The 14717-nt window shown below is 48.1% G+C and overlaps 1 protein-coding gene across 1 annotated transcript in view; it reads left to right on the top strand.

The window, feature by feature from the left end:
• The first annotated feature begins 3794 nt into the window (after positions 1–3794).
• The window catches only part of PLAAT3 (phospholipase A and acyltransferase 3), a 39813-nt gene continuing 28890 nt past the window's right edge, over positions 3795–14717 (top strand). Inside the window, exons 1-2 of the mRNA XM_032153156.2 lie at positions 3795–3908; positions 4224–4292. Coding sequence (XP_032009047.1) covers positions 4278–4292 — 15 coding nt within the window. The 5' untranslated portion in view covers positions 3795–3908; positions 4224–4277. The remainder of the gene's footprint in view (positions 3909–4223; positions 4293–14717) is intronic.

Below are 14717 nucleotides of genomic sequence, written 5' to 3'. Positions count from 1 at the left end.
AATTTAATACACCTCCATCCTCTTAGGGTCCTCTTAGGGTCTCAGCTGAGCCCCACCTCCATCCTTTTAGGGTCTCAGCTGGGCCTAAGAACTAAATTGACATAAGATAGATCAACAGGGCCAGGTGTGGTGGCTCACACCTGGAATCCCAGCATTTTGGGAGGCTGAGGTGGGATGATTACTTGACCCCAGAGTTGCAGACCAGGCTGGGTGACATAGTAAAACACTGTTGCTTAAATAAAAAAAGAAAGTAGCCAGTTGTGCAGCGGGCACCTGTCATCCCAGCTTACTCGGGAGGCTAAGGTGGGAGAATCACTTGAGTGCAGGAGGTCAAGGCCGTAGTGGTGAGCTATGATCTCAACACTGACTTCACCCTGGGTGACAGAGCGAGACACTGTGTTATTGCACTGCTATAAATAAATACCTGAGACTCGGTAATTTATAATGAAAAGAGGTTTAGTCGGTTGCAGTGGCTCACGCCTGTAATCCCAGCACTTTAGGGGGCCGAAGTGGGCGGATCACCTGAGGTCAGGAGTTTGAGATCAGCCTGGCCAACATGGCAAAACCCCGTCTCTACTAAAAATAGAAAAATTAGCTGGGCATGGTGGCATATGCCTGTAGTCCCAGCTACTCGGGAAGCTGAGGCAGGAGAATTGCTTGAACCCGGGAGGCAGAGGTTGCAATGAGCTGAGATTGCGCCACTGCACTCCAGCCTGGGTGACAGAGGGAAACTCCCTCTCAAAAAAGAAAAAAAAAAAAAGAGGTTTAATTGGCTCATGGTTCTGCAGGCTATACAAGAAGCATGGGGGGCTTCAGGAAATTTCAATCATGGCAGAAGGAAAAGGGGGAGTGAGCACCTCACATGGCCTGGAGCAAGAGAAAGGGAGAAAGAGGAGAGGTGCTACACACTTTTAAACAACCAGATCTCCCAAGCATTCACTCACTATCAGAGAGCAGCACCGAGGGGGAAATTCGCCCCTGTGATCCAGTCACCTCCCACTAGGCCCCACCTCCAACACTGGGGATTACAATTCGACAACAGATTTGGGTGGGGACACAGATCCAAACCATATCACCCTGTCTCAAAAAAAATAAAAAAGATTAACAGGAGAAAAGCATACACATTTCTTTAGTACAAGTTTTACTGGCACAAGTGAGACAGAAATTTAATAATAATAATAAGTACTGCATTCATTCACTCCAAGAAAAGTAAAAGCCAAAGCCCAGAATGTGGCAAGGCAATGGTTAAAAAGAAAAGAAGAGCAAGTTTTCCTCTGCCTAGCAAGCTCACTGCAAGGACAGTTATAAGATAATGCTGTTTGAGAAGTCAAAACCAAAGGAATAGGCTCCAGATGCCCCACCTCCGGAGCAAAGGTGAAAGAAAAAAAAAAAAAAGGACAAATGTCTGTATTTAGCCAGTTCTTGTTTTTTCTTTCAATGCAGCTACAAGGCCACCAGCTATGCAAGGCCACAAGTTATGCCATGTCATCAGTTATGCTATAGATTACGTGATCTGTCATTATATGATTAACTGCCTTTGTTTTGCTTCTGTAAGTTTGCTTATAAAAATCCCGCTTGGTCTTTGTTCAAGGCTCAGTTTTTTGGATGTGAACCCACTGAGCTGGTGTGCACCTTAAAATAAATATCCTCCTGTATTCACCCATACTGGTCTTTCTACTCCTTTGCGTCCTGCAACACAGGAGCCCTCATAAGGAAATGAAGACCCAAAGAAGCAGTTGGTGTCAGTTACTTCTATACCGAATTGGACAAAGAATAGTAAGTTGTAATGAAGCAACTAAGAGCAGGGCCCGGTAGCTCACGCCTGTCATCTCAGCACTTTGGGAGGCCAAGAAGGGAGGATCACTTGAGTCCAGGAGTTTGAGACCTTGTCTCTATTTAAATAAAAATGAAAATTAAAAAGACGCAACTAAATTATGTGAGGAGGCTTACCAGATAAGAGTTATTTTCCTGGAGAACATTATGTTCAGTGAAATAAGCCAGGCACAGAAAGACAAATACTTCGTGATCTCACTTATATATGGAATCTAAAAAAATGGAACCCACGAGTAGAGAGTAGAATGGTAGTTACGGGGGTGGGGGGGAACAAGGGGGTGTTGGGGAGATGTTGGTCAAAGGGTACAAAATTTCTGTTAGGAGGAATAGAGGAATAAGTTCACCAGATCTATTGCACAACACGGTGATTATAGTAAAAATGTACTATGTTCTTGAAAATTACGGAGAGGTTTTGTGTTCTCACCACAAAAGAAGTATATGAGGTAATGCATACGTTAATTAGCTCGATTTAGTTATTCCACAATGTATACATATTTCAAAACATGTTGTACATGACAAATACGTGGCAATTTTTGTCAATTAAAAAGTAAAAAATGGGCCGAGTGGTGGCTCACGCCTGTAATCCCGGCCCTTTCGGAGGCTGAGGCAGGTGGGTCACTTGGGGCCAGGAGTTCGTGACCAGCATAGTCAACATGCTGAAACCCTGTCTCTGCTAAAAATACAAAAATTAGCTGGGCGTGGTGGTGCACGCCTGTAATCCCAACTACCCTGGAGGCTGAGGCAGGAGAATCGCTTGCCGGGAAGGCAGAGGTTGCAGTGAGCTGAGATCGAGCCACTGCACTCCAGCCAGCCTGGGTGACAGAGTGAGACCGTCTCAAAAACAAAACAAAACAAAACAAAAACAAAAAACAAAAAACAACAGAAGAAAACACCCCAAAAAGTAAAAAATGAAAAAAGTTATTTCAACAAGGTCTGTACAGAATTCTTCCCGTCTCAACATCTCCTCTTTGAGGATAAGGATGTTGCTTTTTCTTCTAGTATAAGGAAGGTGTCCTTCAACATGGAAATTTCATCTGCTTTTAAGAAACAAAGCTGGGCGTGGTGGCTCATGCCCGTAATCCCAGCACTTTGGGTGGCCGAGGCGGGCGGATCACGAGGTCAGAAGTTCGAGACCAGACTGACCAACATGGTGAAACCCCGTCTCTACTAAAAATGCAAAAATTAGCTGGGCATGGAGGCGCACGCCTGTAATCCCAGCTACTTGGGAGGCTGGGGCAGGAGAATCGCTTGAACCCAGGAGGCGGAGGTTGCAGTGAGCGAGACCGCGAGCTCGCGACCCCGCGGGAGAGGGGGGACCACCCCTCAAAACACAATCAAAAAAAAAAAAAGAAAAGGAGGCTTCTTGCACCTGCTGATTTTTAAATGCCTTTAACTGAAAATAGCCAATATGCCATGGTAGTATATCTATATATACACATTTTTTTTTTTTTTTGATACTGAGTTTCGCTTTGTTGCCCAGGCTGGAGTGCGGTGGCGCGATCTCGGCTCACTGCAACCCCCGCCTCCCGGGCTCAAGTGATTCTCCTGCCTCGCCTCCCGAGTAGCTGGGACTACAGGCGCACGCCTCCACGCCCGGCTAATTTTTGCATTTTTAGTAGAGACGGGGTTTCATCGTGTTAGCCAGCATGGTCTCGAGCTCTTGACCTCGTGATCTGCCCGCCTCGGCCTCCCAAAGTGCTCAGATTACAGGCGTGAGCCACCGCACCCCGCCCATGGTGATATATTTTTAACTCCTTCAGTTTTTAAACTATAAGCCCATTCTTGAGTGAAGGCGAAAGTAAACCGATCATGGCCCTGCAGTGTCATGTGTGTGCAGAGGTCGAGTGTGTGCGACTCCTGGATGCTGGGCGCGCAGGGCATGGGTGAGGCGGAAAGAGGCGGTGCCGGGGGCGCGGGCGTCCTGCAGTCGCCGGGGCCGGGGCCGGGCGTTCTGCGAGGCTCTCATTAGCCGGCGGCGCGGGGAGGGGCCGGGTGACCTCACGCTGGCCTGGCCACCGCGGCCATTAGACCCGGTCCAATTGCTGGGGCTGCAGCGCTGCCTCCGAGACCGCCAGGTGGGTGGAGCGGGTCTTCCCGGAAGGGTGCGATAAGGCCGGGCGAGGTGCCTGGGATGCTTCTCCCCGTCCGCGAGGAAGAGATGAAATTGGGTGGGGCGGGTGGAGATTAGCCTGCAGAGCCGCCGGCTGGCAGCTGCAGCCTCCTGGGCGCCCGCTGGGCCCCGGCGAGAAAGTTGTTAAAGGGAGCTAGGTGGTTGTTCCCGGGGTCCGAGGCGCGCCTCGCACGCCCTGCCCAACAGAGGCCGCAGTCCCCTGGGGTCTGGAGACGCAGTTTCCTGTTAATGACAATAAATCCCTGCTACCCCTCCTCAGACATCTACGCAGCGAAATCAAGCCTGGCCTTGAGGGTCCACACCGCGAGGGAAGATGCGTGCGCCCATTGTAAGTGCGGGGCGGGGCTGGGGTGGGTGGGGCTGGGAACCTCCGTTAGTGGGGACTCGTCTCGGAGCCTGAATTACTGCTTCCGAGAGAGAAGCCTAGAGGATGTGGGGCCCACCCCTCTGTCAGCTGCGAGGCATCGGTGTCAGGGGCGGGTCGGCGCGCACCTGTTAGAGTTGTCGCGGCGCGTCCTTCCGGGGCCGGTGTGGGGGCGCCCTGCCTGAAACGCGCCCAGCGGAAGGAGGGACCCTCAGGAGAGAGGTGGCCAGGGGGCAGGTCTGTCCGCAGAAGTCTGGCGCTGCCCTCCAGAGCCACACCCGGACAGCGGGACAGGCCTTGGGGGCTATGTCAGCTGACTCATCCCATGACCAGTCCTGCCAGCGGACTCTCAGCGTAACTGTGCTTGGCGACTGCCCCCCTTCCGCCTGGCAGGACCGCAGCAGAGGGAATCAGAGGATGGGATTTGGAGGTGGACCCTCCTAGTGTTGAGCATCTGGCTGTGAGACCCTGATCAAGTTCAAATCCACTGTTTCCCAGAGTGAAGGTTGTGTTTTATTTATTTATATTTTTAATTTTTATTTATTTATTTATTTTTGAGATGGAGTCTCGCTCTGTCACCCAGGCTGGAGTGCAGCCTGGCTGCAGTGATCTCGGCTCACTGCGACCTCCGCCTCTCGGGTTCAAGCGATTCTCCTACCTCAGCCTACCGAGTAGCTGGGAGTACAGGCACATGCCACCACGCCTGGCTAATTTTTTGTATTTTTAGCGGAGACGGGGTTTCACCGTGTTAGCCAGGATGGTCTCGACTTCCTGACCTCGTGATCCGCCCGCCTCGGTCTCGCAAAGTGCTGGGATTACAGGCGTGAGCCACCGCACCCGGCCGCAGAGTGAAGATTATATCACTTAATACTCAGGAAGTGCCCAGAACAATGCCCAGCGCACATTTTGAGTGCTCAACCATAATTCACTGTTGTTATTATCTCAGTCCATATTAAAGAGTTTTCCTGGTGTCAGGATGTATCTGGCATGTTTGTTTGACACCTGGAGTGGTCACTTTTTAATATCATTCCCTGATTACATAATTTTTTAGCAATAATCATTCGATGAATAGTAATAATGTCCAGAAAGAAACACAGTGAACATTTTCTTTTATGGAACCTCGTATATGTAATCATGACAGTAAAAACCTTATATATGTAATCATGAGAGTAAAAAAATGAAAAATGAAAAATAAAGTAAATATGATAGTACAAAAGCAGGAAAAAGAAGTGGATTAGTAGGTTTTAATCACATTAATGTATTTTTGAAAAAAGGAAAAACTTATTCTTAGATGTAGGATGGTATCAGAGATGAATAATAGTAACACTACAATTTCTGTTTTTGAAACTTCTGAAAAGTTGTCCATGACATTGTCAAAATCAATCTTTGCATATTCATGGTCAGTATTCAGGGGAGCTATATCTACTATTCCATCTTTGCTCCCAGTTGATTGAAGAACACTTTTTATTAATTTTAATTTCAAAAGCTGCTTTCATATAAAACTAGAGAGACAAAGGAAAAAAGCCTTAACCATTAGGATTAGTTTGGCAGAGATTTATAAAAATCCCATTTCATAGTAAATTCCAGACATTGCAGTACTGCCTAAGTCTTTTTTTCTTTAATCAGTTCTAGCAGCTTAAATATCTCCTTTTTAGACATTTTCACTAAGATAGGCTGGGTGCAATGGTTCATTACTGTAATTCCAGCACTTGGGGAGGCCAAGGAGGCCACCCTGGGTAATATAGCAAGACCCCATCTCTAAAAACAAAACAACAACAAAATCTTCACCAGACAGTTCATCATACTTTCTTTTTTTTTTTGAGATGGAGTTGCACTCTTGTTGTCCAGGCTGGAGTGCAATGGCGTGATCTCGGCTCACTGCAACCTCCGCCTCCTGGGTTCAAGCGATTCTTCTGCTTCAGCTGCCCAAGTAGCTGGGATTACAGGCATGCGCCACCGCGCCCGGCTAATTTTGTATTTTTAGTAGAGACGGGGTTTCTCCATGTTGGTCAAGCTGGTCTCGAACCCCTGACCTCAGGTGATCTGCCCGCCTCGGCCTCCCAAAGTGCTGGGATTACAGGCATGAGCCACCGCGCCTGGCCCATCATACATTTCAGTTATATTTGGCAAAATTCCCCAAGTTTTTCTTCTGCAAAAATCAGAGAAAATGGCTGAGTGATAGTGAACCTTGACATTTATTTAATCCATTGCTTTAGAAATTATGAAAATCACCCAAGCTTTCAAACATCATTCTTTTAGTTTCTTTTGGCACTGGGAGACAGGCTGTTTTATGTTTAAACACAGGAAAACGCAGGACCACAGAGATTGGCTACATGAACTGTATAAATGGAGTTCAAATTATTCTGAGCCTTTAGGAACTGATTGCTGAAACAGAACTTATGGCTGAGTCTGTGTGTTTCAGGAACTGATAACTGCGTGTTCTCTGATTTAACTTGTAGAAGACAAAAGTTTTAGAAGGATAAGAAATAAAAATGTACTAATTGGAGGCTCACATGTATATGATTAAATCTCAATGGTAACTGCAGCAATTAGAATTTAGGCGAATAAGACATTTTTTGGGGGAGTGGTATTTTATCACTGACATTGTTTAAAATGGCCAGCACATGGTAGTAATAAAAGGCAGACCGACTTTTGATAGGTTTTATTATTGTTTTAAAATTCCCTTTGGGCCAGATGTGGTGGTTCTTGTCTGTAATTGCAGCACTTTGAGAGGCCAAGGTGGGTAGATCACTTGAGCCCGGGAGGTCAAGGCTGCAGTGAGCCGAGATTGCACCACTGCGCTCCGGCCTGGGTGACAGAGCGAGACCCTGCAGAAACAAAACAAAACAAAACAAAACAAAAACAAAACAAAACAAAACAAAACAAGAAAACACTCTAAACAAAACTATCCTCTACAGAAATCTTGCTCCTATTTGTCTTCAGTGGGGAAGGACATCCTGGCTCCCCACTGTGGGCTTTTACGGCTTTTATGTTAGTTGTTGTTGCAGCAGCCCCCAGGAGCCTCCTGGGGGTTGGAAGAGGCTGTGTCCACAGTTTCCTGAGTCCTTTAGTTCAGCCTGTGATGCCTCCTGCTGTGATTATTTCTCTCCTCTCTGTGTTCCAAATTTGCTAGAATGAGTGGGCGGGGAGCCTTTCCCTTCCCTCCTCCACCTGCGCCATCCTTGAATCTGTGGCTTGTTGAGCAGCTGCTGCCAAGGAAATGAAACCCCAAAGTGAAACTGAGGCTCCATAATATGAGGAAATTGATAGGCCTTCCCTGTTCTCTGAGTCTAGACTCCATCACTGACTGCTCTGTGATCTGAGTTTGCTTGATGTTCTGATGGATCTCTGTGGAACTAGTTAAGGTGCAAAGGGGAGAGGAGAGAAGAAGAGAAGATGACCCTTCTTAAATAGCAGTTGGGGCTTCAGGCCTTCCAGGGTTTCATCCCTATTCAGCCACAGGCTGAGAGGGGCTGGAGGAGGAAGCCGTGCATCCCTCCGCCATACACCTCTGCTGAGAACATTGTCAGTGCCAGGCTGGATAATGGTGAATTAGACGGAATTCTGGTCCTTGGAATGCTGGCAGGCTGGGCAAGGAAATTGATCGCTTATTCCCACAGGCTAGGCTTAACAATGAGTCATCCAATAATAGGGCTATGTCTTGGCTGTGGAGGCAGCAGCAACTCGCTTTGCTGAGGCATCAGGGGATGCATTGAGGAGTGGACATGTTGAGCCCATCTCGAGGGATGAGTAGGAATCTTCCAGGTGAACGGCAAAAGGGCATTTCAGGCCGAAAGTGCGGTGAGGCAGAGGCCAGTTTTGCCATGGGAGCACAGTTGTTGAATGTCAGTACCTTGGAGTGAATTACTTGGCGTGGTGGGAAGAACCTCACCTTTAAGCTCAGGCAGATCTGCTGCGGAATCCTGGTGCTGCTTTTTGGGAAGCTCCGAGACCTTAGGGAAGTTAATTCCCATCTCTGAGCTCAGTTTCCCGATTGGTAACATGGGGCTCTTATAAGGATTCCAGGTAACAGGTGAAAACCCCCAGTAGTGCTTGGGTGGTAGCGGTGGGGGTGAGTAGAGGGGCAGTGCTGACTCACCAGAAGGTGAGGTTTGCCCTGTAGGAGAATAGGCCTGGGCCTGGTGGTCAAAGCCTGGGAGGGTGGATGAGTTTTGCTTCCTTTTCCAGGATGTTTATAACCTTTGGGCTGCTGAGGCTGGGCCTGCTGCCTGCCAGAGCTGCCAGTATCTTTCCCCCACTTGCTAAGAGGCCTGGGCACAGGGTGGCAATAAGGGAAAGTGTAATGTGTCAGTCCAGCTGCTGTTCATCCCTCCGCCTCCTTCTCTCTGTGCCCGAGGCTGGGAATCTGGGCAGCCAGGCCTCCTCCTTCTCCTCCCTGTCCTCACCCAGCCTGCGGCATGGAGTCTCAACACCCTCGTAGGCATAAGTGCTTTTACAGTTTTCACTTTCATTATTTCAATGATTCTTTACACAAACCCTGCCAGATGGGTCTTAGCCCTGTTTACCAGAGAAGCTCAAAGAGGTGAAGTGATCCTTGGAGATCACACAGCAATAGAGTACAGAGGGGCTCAGTTGAGGCCCCCAGGGGTGGGCTGGGCCCTGTTTCTGGGAATGCAGCCTCAGAAAATAGAAACCTAGCTCCTCATGGGATTTTTCTTTTCCTAAAACCTTGGCGCCAAAACTCCCAACTGGGAAGTCTTTTCTCAGTACCCACTTTGGACTTCAGCCTTTCCATTTATCACAGGCTTTTCCCCCAGGGCGTCAGAAGTGAAGGGGGTGAGTTTAGGGGTTTCCACACTCACCACAGAATGTAGTTTTGGGAACATGGAGAATTCATTTCATTCTGGGTTTCACAGCCTCCACAGTGTCTCCACCTGGTCCCAGAGCTGTCTGTGACCTTTCCAAATAAAAAATAATGACAACATCTTGGGGAATGGTGGCAGTAAAAGCTGCCGGTTAGTGAATGGCTCCTATGTTATCAAGCCCTATTTACTGAGTGATTTTTAGGTATTAACTCCGTTGATCCTCAGGATAATCCCACAAATCAGGTGCTGTACCTATCCCCATTTTACAGCTGAGGAAACTGAGGCTAGGAGTAATTAGGTAACTTGGCCAGACTCTATAGTTAGTAAGTAGCAGAGCTTAGATTTGAACACAGAGCCCCCAAGTGTGTAATCGCTATGCTGTTTCTGAAAATTAAATCCATCTTGATTTAAAAACAGAGCACTCATACTCTTTATCCCACTTTCTGTATTTTTTGTAGTCCTGAAATATGTCATAAACAACCCCAAACCCTCAAACTCTGATGAGACAAATGGCACGTAGGTGGATTGGAATGCTTCCTGCATAGCCTTGAGTGAAAGAAAAACATTCTTTTTGTTGTTTCAACCTTTGGGTTAAAAAGTATTCTGAAAGCATCCTCACTGTCCTCCCTGGTCCCGCACAGTGCCAGAGCCGGGGGTCTTGGACTGAGTGAGAGTTGCATGGGCGCATCTGGAGGGACCTTGATTGGAGAGAGGTAAAGTCCACTGTAGGGTGGGGCTGTCTTCTTTCTCTTTTGCGGGGGCGAGGAAGAGGCTGGTTGCCACTTTTAGGCTGATCTGGGCAGGTGACGTCACCTCCCTTAGCTCCAGTTTCCCCACCTGTGAAATGAGGCATGACTGCCCATCTCAACCCAACTCTTCAGTCTCCGCCCCCTCCCTTTTAGACAACCCTTCTCCTGTGGTCTGGCTCCAGGCTACACAGTAGAATCACCTGGGAACTTTATTTTATTTAATTAATTTATTTATTTGAGACAGAGTCTTGTTCTGTCGCCCAGGCTGGAGTGCAGTGGCACGATCTCGGCTCACTGTGACCTCTGCCTCCCAGGTTCAAGCGATTCTCCTGCCTCAGCCTCCTGAGTAGCTGGGACTACAGGCACGTGCCACTACGCCTGACTAATTGTTTGTATTTTTAGTAGAGATGGGGTTTCACCGTGTTAGCCAAGATGGTCTCTATCTCCTGACCTTGTGATCCGCCTGCCTCGGCCTCCCAAAGTGCTGAGATTACACGCGTGAGCCACCACACCCGGCCCAACTGGGAACTTCAAAAAAAAATACCAGGCTTGGGCTCCACCCCAGTGACCCTGCTTCTGACCAAACCCCAAAAGCACCTTGAGATTCCCACTCACTACAGTGGAAGCCCCTGCCCTGCCTGCCCTCTCCTCCCGCCTCCTTCTTATCTCCTGCTTGCCTGTCTCCATACATCGCCTTAAAGGCCACTTCCTCCCCACCAGCTTCTATGATTGCAGCACGGTGTGTAGGATTTGAATGTCCTTAGATCTGGGTTTAAATTATGCCTCTACCACATACAAGTTTCCCTCATCTTTCAGGACCGAGACAAAAATCTCAGGTGCTCAGGTGCTCTCTTTGACATCACCTCCAGCTCATCTTCTCCCATTCTCTCTCTTTCTTTTCTTTATTATTATTATTATTTTTAAATTTTAGAGATGGGGTCTCACATGTTTCCCAGGCTGGCCTTGAACTCCTGGCTCAAGTGATCCTCCAGCCTCAGCCTCCTGAGTAGCTGGGACTACAGGCACATGCCACTGTGTCCCCATTCTCTCAAACACATTTCAGCCAGGCTTTTGCCTCCAACTCTCAGTAGGAGCTGATCTCATAAGGATCACAGATGATCCTCATTCTAAACCATGATCCCGAGCTCCATACTGATGTGTGCGCCGTGTCCCCGCCTCTGGTTGGGATACCCGCTGCTCAGCGTGAGTGCCCGGTTCTCCCCCAGCCTACTCTATCTCTAAACAGCCCCATCCCGCCTCCCAGTTGCTCTGTCCAGACACCTTGGAGTCATCTGACTCCTCTTTTCTTCACACCCCACCTCATTCCATCAGCACAGTCGGTGAGCTGCAGGTTCAAAGGAGATCCAGCATCCATTACTACTCATGCCCGGATCCCCCCTCCCTGCAGTTGCCTCCTAGCAGGCTCCCACCTCCTCCTTACATCCTACATCTCATCTCTTCTCAACACAGCAGCCAGAGGGACACTTTTAAAACCCAAGTTGGATCCTGAGTCTCCTGGGTTCTAAACTTGGCAGTGGCCCCTGCCAGTGACAGAGGCAAAGGCGTAGCGCTGTCAGGTGCTGCGTTGCCTGCCGGCCTGGCTGCTCTTCTTGGACCCTCTGTTCCACCCCCGCTTCCCATCCTCTGCCCTCCCTGCACGCCTACTCCGGCCTCGCTGGCCTCCTGGCTGTTGCTCAGACACGCGCCCCTCTGGGGCTTTTGCTCGGCTGCTCCCTCTGCCGGAGGTGTTAGCCATCTGCAGGGCTCATCTCCGGCCTCCTCTGGGCGGGGCCGCCTCCAGCAGGAGTCTCCCTGACCCTCTAATTCCTATTGCACCCCCTGCCCCCACCCCACCAGCGCTCAGCTCCGACCCTGCTCCGCTCTGCTTTTTCTTTCTTTCTGTTGGTTTGGGATCTCTTCTCATATTCCAGATTATTTACTTATTTACTAAGGTTTTTTTTTTTTTTTTTTTAGTAGAGACAGGGTTTTGCCATGTTGGCCAGGCTGGTCTTGAACTCCTGACCTCAGGTGATCCACCCGCCTCGGCCTCCCAACGTGCTGGGATTACAGGCGTGAGCCACCGCGCCGGCCTACTAAGGTATTTTTTTTTTAAACCTTTTGTCTCCTGCTACTGAACAAAAGCTCCACGCCCTGGTCACAGAGCCTAGGTGCCTAGATTGGTGCCGGGCGCAGAGCTCAGCCAGTGTATGGGTTTCTAGGCTCTGGAAAGCAGAGGTGGGCTTCCTCCCAAGGTGAAGGGATTCTCCAGGGGTGCTTACACTGCGCTTACACTGCGCCCTTGATAGTGGAGGAGGGGAATTGCCAAAAAGCTATAGTGATCCTGCATGTTAGCAACCCCGTCTTCTGTAATTGGTGCAGGCTCAGGTCTGAGAACCACAGCTGCGGATCAAGGCTGCAGGCTTGGAGTCAGGAACCCCGTGAACTTGAGCACTGAGCGCGGGTCGGCTGTGTTGTCATTGCCCTGACATCGCCTGGGACTCCCTCAGTGCATTAGTTCTTAAATTAAACAAACAAACAAAGGGCCGGGAGCGGTGGCTCACGTCTGTAATCCCAGCACCTTGGGAGTCTGAGGCGGGTGGATCATGAGGTCAGGAGATCAAGACCATCCTGGCTAACACGGTGAAATGCCGTCTCTACTAAAAATACAAAAAATTAGCCGGGCGTGGTGGCGGGCCCCTGTAGTCCCAGCTACTTGGGAGGGTGAGGCAGGTGAACGGCGTGAACCTGGGAGGCGGAGCTTGCAGGGAGCTGAGATGGTGCCACTGCACTCCAGCCTGGGCGACAGAGCAAGACTCCGTCTCAAAAACAAAACAAAACAACAAAAAACCAACAACAAAAACAAAAACAAAAAACAAAAAAAAGACACTGGACAGAGGGAATGAATAGATGGACATGTTTGTGATGAAGCAAATACAGTCACATAATTGCACAATCTGTGTGGCAGGTATACAGACGTTCATTTAAAAACTTACTTTAACTTTGTTTTGTTTTGTTTTTTGAGACAGAGTCTCGCTCTTGTCGCCCAGGCTGGAGTGCAATGGCGTGATCTTGGCTCACTGCAACCTCTGCCTCCCGAGTTTAAGCGATTCTCCTGCCTCAGCCTCCCGAGTAGCTGAGATTACAGGTGCCCTCCACCATGCCCAGCTAATTTTTTTTGTATTTTTAATAGAGATGGGGTTTTACCATGTTGGCCAGGCTCGTCTTGCACTCCTGACCTCAGGTGATCCACCCACCTTGGCTTCCCAAAGTGCTAGGATTATAAGGCGTGAGCCACTGCGCCCGGCCTCGATTTTGAACGTTTGAAAATTTTTCATGATAAAATGTTGAGAAGCATGCTGTAAACTTAAACATGCTCACTGCAGAAGACCTGGAATATATAGAAAAATAGAAGGAAGCAAAAATTATCACAAAACCACGCTTAGCGCCAGCACCCAGAACCCAGAGGGAATGTCCATTAGGATATCGCTATAGAGCTTTCTAGTCTTTTTGCTTGTGTCTGTTTTGCTATTTTTACATGATAGTGATGGTATGGATTACCACTGATTCTGTCAAGTCTTAGCTCGATTTCTGCTTCTAAAATGAACACATGCTTATTTAAACATTTTGGAAAATTAGAAAATACTTTTTTTTTTTTTGAGACAGTCTCGCTCTGTTGCCTACATTGGAGTTGCAATGGCACCATGTGGGCTCACTGCAAGCTCCACTTCTCAGGTTCAAGCGATTCTCCAGCCTCAGCCTCCTAAGTAGCTGGGACTACAGGCATGCACCACCACACCTGGCTAATTTTTGTATTTTTTGTAGAGACGGGGTTTCACCATGTTGGCCAGGCTGGTCTCAAACTCCTGACTTCAAGTGATCCACCTTCCTTGGCCTCCCAAAGTGCTGGGATTACAGGTGTGAGCCACTGCGCCCAGCCTAGAATATAATTAAAAAGAAAATTAATACTTTCAATTGAGAGACAGTTTCATGAGGTTTGGCAACAGACAATATCTACATTTCCCAACTTAAAAACTGCAAGTCCATCGACATGAGTATTTTTTCCCCTTTAAGTACTTTTTAACATTTTTATTGTCAAACTAATTCATATTAATGAAAATTCAAACAATAAAATAATATAGCATGAAATATCAAAGTTCCTGAATCCCAACCACCCACTGTTGTGTATGTAATATATAACAGCTTGGTTATTTTCCTTAGCTCATATGTAGTGTATAATACGTTTTATGTATAAATGTATAAAAAAGTCTATTTTATATATATATATTATATTGAAAAAGGCTGGGGTGCAGTGGCGTGATCTCAGCTCACTGCAACCTCCACCTCCCAGGTTCAAGTGATTCTCTTGCCTCAGCTTCTCGAGTGGATGGGACTACAGGCATGTGCCACTATGCCCAGCTAATTTTTGTATTTGCAGTAGAGACAGGGTTTTGCCATGTTGGCCAGGCTGGTTTCAAACTCCTAACCCCAAGTGATCCACCCACCTTGGCCTCCCAAAGTGCTGGGATTACAGGCGTGAGCCACTGTGCCTGGCCTAAAAATTACTTTAAGCAACAATGGAATAATGACGTCTTTCAACTTGCTTTTCTCAATATTTCCATGCCCGCTCATGTAAATTCACCTTGCTCTGTCTAGTGTGTGTGTGTGTGTGTGTGTGTGTGTGTAGGATAATTTACTTAACTAGTCCTTATTGATGGTTGTTAGGGTTATTTTTCTTTTCTTTTTTTTCCTTCAACTTTTATTGTAAGTTTCAGGATGTGCAGGTTTGTTACAAACGTAAAAGTGTGCCATGGTGG

This window comes from Hylobates moloch, unplaced genomic scaffold (assembly GCF_009828535.3).
Source record: "Hylobates moloch isolate HMO894 unplaced genomic scaffold, HMol_V3 SCAFFOLD_5, whole genome shotgun sequence".
NCBI classification, from domain to species: Eukaryota; Metazoa; Chordata; class Mammalia; order Primates; family Hylobatidae; genus Hylobates; species Hylobates moloch.
The sequence above is the reverse complement of the archived record's forward strand: the minus strand, read 5'-3'. Positions and strand labels throughout refer to the sequence as shown.